The following is an 8477-nucleotide window of genomic DNA, read 5'->3' on the forward strand; positions in this document are numbered from 1 at the left end:
AATTAAGTTGAGATAAAAAAAAAAAACAACTCACCTGGAGAGTACTAAGAGTTTCATCAAAAGACACTGGAGTAATTGTGCAGATAATACGTGTTTTGGCATTTCCTCCCAAGGAATTCTGGAGAATTCGTGTTAATTTGCTATCTCGATAATTTATGAAACCCCTAGGTAAGATATGAGTTTGGGAAGAAAAAGAGTAAGAATTTTTATATAACAAAAATGGTTACTTGATTAATGCAGAACTTTAGCTACAACTTTAAAAATAAATTCTTTTCAGATTAAAGAGGGCAGGTAAAATTTACTGACTCGAAATCCATACTAATAAAAGGGTAATACGCTAATTAGACCAGATGTCTTCCGGACAACCTGCCGGATGTCCTTCAGGACAAAGCCATGAAGGCAGGGCGGAGGCAGAGGTGGTTAGGGGCGATCAGGCCAGCAGGGGAGAGCAGTTAGGGCAGTGGGCGGCAAACTGCAGCTCTGTGGCCCCTTAAGTGTGGCTCTTCCACAAAATACCACGTGTGGGCACGCACGTACAGTACAATTGAAACTTCGTGGCCCATGCGCAGAAGTCGGTATTTTGTGGAAGAGCCACACTCCAGGGGCCAAAGAAACGCATGTGGCTCGTGAGCCTCAGTTTGCCAACCACTGAGTTAGGGCGATCAGGCCGGCGGGGGAGAACAGGGGGATCAGGCCAGCAGGCATGTGAGTGGTCCTGGATTGTGAGAGGGATGTCTGGCAGTCGAACATCCCCTGAGGGGACCCAGATTGGAGAGAGTGCAGGCCAAGCTGAGGGGACCACCCCCGTCCCTCCGCCCATGCATGAATTTCGTGCACTGGACCTCTAGTATTTAAAATAAGTTAATTTAGCTGGTCGTAGTCATAGATATAAGAAGTCATGCATGCTCACAGAATCACAAAAGCTTTTGAATACATGAAAGGAATTAGCACTTTGTCACTGAACTATAATAATTTTCAACCTCATGAAAAATGTAAGCATTAACAGGTAAATCACCGTGGGATAATCTTACCCAACTTGTCCATCACTAAGTTTCTTGATCACTTGTCCCAAAATAAATAAACTTCGATTTATATTACAGCCTTCCTTAAGTCTCACACCTGCATTGATTAAACAAATATGAAAACTAAAATTGATTTCTGTACTACATGATGAACTTATTTACCAGTAAGTTATAAGACAAATTAGAAATAAAAGAGTCAGATGCTAATGTCTATGCTTTGCACTAGATCTGAGCCCACCTTTTATACCACTGGTACAAGGAGCCCTCTCCCTATTCCTCCCACCTACTGAATGAATCAGCAAAGCTGTCACCTGAGGGAACTAGCAAAAGGAAAATGACTAAGAATCAGAAGGAGGAAAAGCCCATTTCCCAAAAGAGCCTCTGACTCCTCAGTTCAAATCTATTTTTTTCAAACCTCACAAGCAACTATAGACATACAATCAAGTTAGTTCCTATAGGCTCACAACCAAAAAGGTTTTTATTTTAAAATTGTTAATATGCTCAAATGACTCAAACATTAAAAAAAAGTACATTGAAAAAACTCTCTCTTTTATGCTTCATTCAACCTATTCCTGTTTCCATTCCAGCAAACCATTTTTATTAGTTTATTTTTCTAGAGATTTTTATAAATACGAGTCCATACATATTAATTTCTCCCCTTTCTTTTTTACACTAATAATAGTATAGTAAATACACTACTTTTGCACTTCGCTTTTTTTCATTTGGCAGCTGTTATTTCAGGTGCATTATTCAGCTATGACTATAATATTGCTGCTTAACAAGACAGCTTAAAACAAGCATTTATTTCTTACTTACAGGTCTGAGAATTCACTGGTTGGTGGATATAGGCCACCCTCAGCTGAGTGTGTCTATGTCAGGCTGAAGGAAATTAATGTAGAGAGGTTTGACGTCTTTTGATTGTGAACCTTCCCATCTAAGTATGCTTATCCATTTGTGTAAGTATTGGTTATGTTCTTCAGGTCTATTTTAAAGTTTTCTTTATGCTGGTCTTGTGAAATTTTTGTTGAGTTTCATCCTAGGTATTACATCCTTTAACTCATTGCTGTAATTAGAGTCTTTCGTACGCTTAATATTCTAACTGGTTGTTGTTTGTATCATGAGAGTTATTTATGTCAGCATATTAATTTTGTACCCCACTACCTCTCTAAATTTTCTTACTGATTATGACGATTTGGTTTTCATGGTACTCTCAGGAGCTTTCCAGCTATACAATCCTAACATCTGCATAGTTTTAGTTTTTTAATTGATGCTACAGTAGCCTGAAGTAACTAGCTCGATACAGAAGCTGATTTTTGCATTAAAGACCTTTATCACAAAATTATTATTGCCATTACGTTATTAGTTTCTAAAATGCATGCTAGCACTTTTTATTCTGTAAAACAGGAAAACATTCAGACCAACACTACATGAGTTTTCATTACCTTCAGCACCTGTTTGAGCAGCTCTTTCACTGCCTGCAAGATCAACCAAATTCTGAAACATAGATGGAAATAAACCTTTAGGAAGGATAACGTGAAATAATAAAATCTAAACTGAAAGCACGTTCTTTAATGCATGGTTTATTTGAACACCACTCTTATACCGCTGTCTCTCACCCCACTGTCTAGGGGCCTTCTCTTTTCTGAGTCATCTACACCGTGTTCCTTAACTATACTGTATCCTCCATAATGCTGACAGAATAGGTTCTCTATTTCCTACACAAAGTTCAAAACCTAACCACGGTGATTATGATTCTTTACAATCTGGCAATTGTGCTGCCCCAACATTATATCTACCCATTGCTTACTCTTAACTACTCACTAAATTGAACTATACGCACTATGCCCTACACACTTCCACACTTGCAAATGCTATCTTTTGCCACTCCCTTTTTAAAAAAATATATTTTATTGATTTTTTTACAGAGAGGAAGGGAGAGAGATAGAGAGTTAGAAACATGGATGAGAGAGAAACATAGATCAGCTGCCTCCTGCACATCTCCCACTGGGGATGTGCCCACAACCCAGGTACATGCCCTTGACCGAAATCGAACCTAGGACCTTTCAGCCCGCAGGCCGATGCTATATCCACTGAGCCAAACCGGTTTCAGCGTCACTCCCTTTTAGTTAGTTTGAATTTTCTAATATGCCCTTACTCATTATTCAGGACCAAAGGCAAATGTTACCTCCTCAATGTAGTTTTGCCGACTTTACCCTTCATCCCCCACACCTTGAATGAATTTCAATAAATCTACGAGCTTTATTCATAGCAATATAAATTTCTATTAACTGAATTATATTAAGCAAATGACATTATAAATATCCAAATGGCCGTTGGCAGAAAAAAGGTTCCATTAAACCAGGAGTGGGGAACCTTTTTTCTGCCAAGGGCCATTTGGATATTTATAATGTCATTTGCTTAATATAATTCAGTTAATAGAAATTTATATTGCTATGAATAAAGCTCGTAGATTTATTGAATTTCCAGTCCCACCAGCGGTTATCTTGGCAGGGCCAGATTAAATATGCAGCCTGCAGGGCGGACACTCCCCACCCTTGCATTAGACTAAGATCAGAAATGACAGAGAAGAGGGAGCCAGCCATGCAAAGACCAAGGGAACTGTATTTAAGAATAGACTGTACACCCAGTCACAAAGCAATAACAAGCTTAGTGCATTCAAAACATAGAAAGGGCAGCACTGGCAGAGTGAGTGAAAGATAGGACAAAATAGGGTAAGAACTCTGGATTTTCTAAGTGCAATGGGAAATCATGAGAGGGCTTTAAGCAAGAGCGACATGTCTTGATTTAACTTTCTGAAGGATCAACTGTGAAACCCTAGGTGGAGAAAGGGTTGGGGAGGGGCAAGAGAGGCAGCAGGGAGCCCAGAGAGGAATGTCAGTGTGAGACAATGGTGGCTTGAGCTAGGCAGGTAGCAGTGGAGACAGTAAGGAGTGGAGGGATGTTTTCTTTATTCTTTTAATCTCCAGAGCCCAGTACTATGCTCACAACATGGTAAAGGCTCAGTAAATATTCTTAATCCATTTACAGTCAGAGATTTAAATTGTTTCTCTGTGGAGACTTGCAGGAATGGCAGGTAATTCTGTACCATTACATTGTAGTTATATCTCAGATACTTCTTTCTCTAAAATACTCAGAGAAGTCTAATCTTTTTTCTAGAGTATCTATTACAGATAACCCTGATACATAATAACAAGGCAACGTGTTGAAGGCAGCATGAATTAAGGTATAAGATGGGAATGAGCAATAGTATTCGAAGATATGAAGAATCTATAAGAGAGGAGCTTGTGTGGAATAGAAGGAAGTAAAGTTAGATGGGCCAAGAGTGGCTAGATCTTGACTATGGGAGAGACACAACAAAATCAGTACTTAATAACATTTGAAATGAAGATCAAAGTCATGGAAGCCAGGTCCAGGAGAATGATGTAGCAATTTAAGAGAGATGAGTGCCTAAATGAGTATGACACCAAGGAGAAATGTTGAAAGATAAAATCAGTAAGAAATGGTTATAACTGGATAAAAGGGAAGGCAGAAAGAGAGCCAAAATGACTTGGGTTTTTAGCCTACGGGACCAGAATAATGCTGGTACAACCGGAAAAAAGGAATATTCATTGCAATAGGAATTAATTTGGTTTTAGACACACTGAAGTTTGAGACAAGAATGGGACATCTGATATAACAAAAGGTTAATATGCAAATAGACCAAATAGCAGAACCGAATAACCAGTTGCCATGATGTACACTGACCACCAGGGGGCACGCATGGAACATGATGGGTGTTGGCAGCAAGCGGCAGAACACGGAACATGGCAGGTGTTGGCTTGCAGCAGGATGATGGAACAGGTGAGCAGGGGTGCCAGACCAAAGAAGGGTGCCGGTGACTGTCATCAGGGAGAGCCTGTGGTGGTTACTGAAATTTCTTTGATCCTGCCTGTGCCACGGTCCAGCTGGTACTTGCACCTGCTGCTGGCGCGGGTCCCCGTCACACCCACTGCTGGTGCTCAGCACCGGTCCGAATTGCTTGGCACCGTCAGCAGATGCAAGTGGTGGCTGCTGGCCCTGATTGCCCCTCCAGGCTTCTCCACCTCCCCCTGCTCCTGAGGAGTGATGGGACACACCCTGACGGTGCTGGCCCTGCTTGCACCGGCTCCTGCTCGCTTCGCACTGTCAGCAGTTGTGAGTGGGACAGGTGCTGTCAGTGTGTGGGAGCGCCAGCAATGGGAGCAGGGCTTTTGGCAGACAGGGGACTGGGGGGCCCCGCGGGGTGGGGGGGGCTGAGGCAGGAGGGGCCAGGAGGGGGCACGGAGGATGGACCGAGACCCGCCCCTGTGCCCACCGCAGCCTCGCAGACCACAATTCTTTTCAAGGTGCACGAATTTGTGAAATGGGCCCCTAGTATGATTATAATAATCATTAGAAAGACATGTATTAGAACTCAGAGACTCTAGATAAAATAAACATTTGGCCATCATTAACACAGAAGTGATAACAATGTTTGAGAACACGCATGGGAAGTAAGAAAGGCCACAGAACAGCCTGTGTTTTTGTTAGAAGGGTAGGAGAAAAGAGGCCACACAGGGGAAAAGAGAAGACACACAGCTAAGAAAACCTGGATCTTATCACAGAAAGGCTAGGAAATGCTCAAAGGCCACGTATAAAAAGTCAGAAAATGATCCTTTGGGGAAGACTTCTTCCCAGAAGATACTTAAGAATGAGAGGCTGGAAGGTTGTTGGATCAGACGGGACCTCTGGTCCCTAAATGAGAGCATCAAACAATATGAGAAAAGTCATCAAATGGATCACTGACCATGTCAAGAGTATTAAAGCTAAATTAAGAGAAAAGTTGGAAATGTAGTGATATATCACAGACCTGGTTTGGAAAACAAAACAGAAGTTAGGGTTTTTGCTGTTAAATTAAAGCAAGACTAGTTTACTAAAATAAACTTCGCACTTGTATGGTAAAGTAAGTAAACTAGAATTAGATTTAATTAAGACTGATTTTTCAAAATCTAAAAATGAACAAACATAAACTATGTACAAGTGTTGGGACTACAAGATGAATAAGATATCACTCTTGCTTCCAGGGATTTACAGTCTAAAACACTGTGTTTATAATATAAAATATATTTTTTTATTTACTTAAGAATGAACTTGAATGTGATTTATTTTTAAACCATCCCACTTAAGTTTTTGTTTATCGCACAAGTCTTAATTCTATTGGATGAGACTAAAAAGCCAAAAAACAAAGACACTGACCCATTCCAAAATTACGTTAACTCTTAAATGTGTATGAAAAACAAATAAACAAAAAAAACAAACAAAAAAAACCCAAACAAAAAAACAAACCCCCCCTTCATTACTGTCATAGAAAGCTTCAAATCCTACAGTCCTAACATCTAAATTTTAGGAGATGGTAGCATACATAATAGGAAGAAAGACCCTCTAAATTCTTCCTACATTTTAGCTAGCAATTTCATGCTACATATGTCGCTAGTTAAAACACCATTTATAGATGGTTCTATTTAGTTCAGTTAACAGTCCTTATGAAACCAAACAACCCACAACTGAGTCCTATTTTGCTTTGGCCTATAAGGTACATTATCATGGTTTATCAATACTCACCAAGTGGGACACCTTGACAGATCCTTCACAATTAGAAGGTTCACCTTTCTCTCTACTTTCCAAAATCTAGAAGGAAAAGGAAACTTGTAGAAAAATTAGTGCATTCTTAACTGGAAAGACCAAATAGAGAATTACCTACCATCCTAAAAATGGTATGAGAGCGACTGCTTCTTTGATTCATTTTTGTAATTCCATAATGTCTATTCTCTGTAAAAAATGAGTCATATTTCAGCAGTGTATGTCAAAATTTTTAAAAATTAACTTTTATTTTAGCTTAAAACTGAAAGTGTGACTTGCAGCCTAAATGCATTCAATTGAATCGTTTTTACAATGTCTTGAAAAAATACAGAATAAAGTCTTACTCTCTCCCTTTCTGATCCACTTCAAAGCCATTTCTGACGTAGAAACAACTTCTTCTGTGAGGTCAGACACATACACATTCCTCTGAAACAAGTTTAATTATGGGAAGAGTAAAGAAATAGAAAACACTTAAAAGTTTGCATATCAAAAAGAAGGTGCGAACTATGATAGAATACATTTTTAGAAGTTAAAAATGCAAATGAAAACTACAGTATGAAAATAACAAGTAAACTTATGATATTTACAATTTACTTCCTATATCAAAGCATGCCAAATTCTAACCTGAAACTTCCATCTTGCTTTTTTTAGGCACTTACAATATATTACAATATATTACAGCTGTCAATATATTACAGCTGTCAATATTTAAAAACTACACATATAGGGGTGGGCAAAAGTAGGTGTATAGTTGTGAGTATACAAAATACAAAATTTATTTATTTTTTTAGAATTTATCCTTGTATTATTGTATTACTAGAGGCCTGGTACAAGAAATTCATACACTCAGAGCGGGTGGTGGGAGGGTGCCCTGAGCCCAGTCTGTGCTCTCTCCCGGTCTGGGAGCCCTTGGGGGATGTCCGACTGACAGCTTCAGCCCACTCTATGATGAGCGGGCCGAAGCTGTCTGTCGGATATCCTTAAAGCTGTCACGAAGGCAGGAAAGGCTCCTGCCACCACTGCTGCGCTCACCAGCCGTGAGCACGGCTCAGGGCTTCTGGCTGAGTGGCACTCCCCCTGTGGGTGTGCACTGACCACCAGGGGGCAGCTCCTGCATTGAGCATCTGCCCCCTGGTGGTCAGTGTGCATCATAGCAACCGGTCATTCCGCTGTTCACTCATTTGCATATTAACCTTTTATTATATAGATGTTACAACTGTAAACCTACTTTTGCTACTATGTATTGCTTAAAAAGGGATCTTTATAATCACTTAAGAAAAAATAAAATAAACCATAGATACAGCACTTAAAAATATAGAAATTAAAGGTAAATGTTCAAGAACAACAATTGCAATAAATAAGTCTCTTTTTTGAGCTACTTTGTTAACTCTGCTACTCACATTGAAGTCTTCCCGAATTATTAAAGGCTTCATTTTTCGAGTGTCACAAAGTAAGTCTGTAATGGTTTCATTATATATTTCCATGTAAGACACACGCAAGAGAAATTCCCTATCAGGAAACTAGAAGATAAAACAACAAAACATTAATCATCCATTTAGGAAAACCTAATGCTATATGTTTATGTGTTAATATTAAATATTAAAATATTGTTTGACCGAAACCGGTTTGGCTCAGTGGATAGAGCGTCGGCCTGTGGACTGAGGGGTCCCAGGTTCGATTCTGGTCAAGGGCATGTACTTTGGTTGCGGGCACATCCCCAGTAGGAGATGTGCAGGAGGCAGCTGATCGATGTTTCTCTCTCATCGATGTTTCTAACTCTCTATCTCTCTCCCTTCC

At 39.8% G+C, this 8477-nt stretch overlaps 1 protein-coding gene across 1 annotated transcript in view; it reads right to left on the bottom strand.

The window, feature by feature from the left end:
• The window catches only part of CENPE (centromere protein E), a gene marked incomplete at both ends in the record, with an annotated part of 48361 nt that overhangs the window by 19355 nt on the left and 20529 nt on the right, over positions 1-8477 (bottom strand). Inside the window, 7 exons of the mRNA XM_006759755.2 lie at positions 35-164; positions 1032-1119; positions 2465-2516; positions 6663-6728; positions 6802-6869; positions 7025-7106; positions 8081-8200. Coding sequence (XP_006759818.2) covers positions 35-164; positions 1032-1119; positions 2465-2516; positions 6663-6728; positions 6802-6869; positions 7025-7106; positions 8081-8200 — 606 coding nt within the window. The remainder of the gene's footprint in view (positions 1-34; positions 165-1031; positions 1120-2464; positions 2517-6662; positions 6729-6801; positions 6870-7024; positions 7107-8080; positions 8201-8477) is intronic.

This window comes from Myotis davidii, unplaced genomic scaffold (genome assembly GCF_000327345.1).
Source record: "Myotis davidii unplaced genomic scaffold, ASM32734v1 scaffold1396, whole genome shotgun sequence".
Lineage (NCBI taxonomy): Eukaryota > Metazoa > Chordata > Mammalia > Chiroptera > Vespertilionidae > Myotis > Myotis davidii.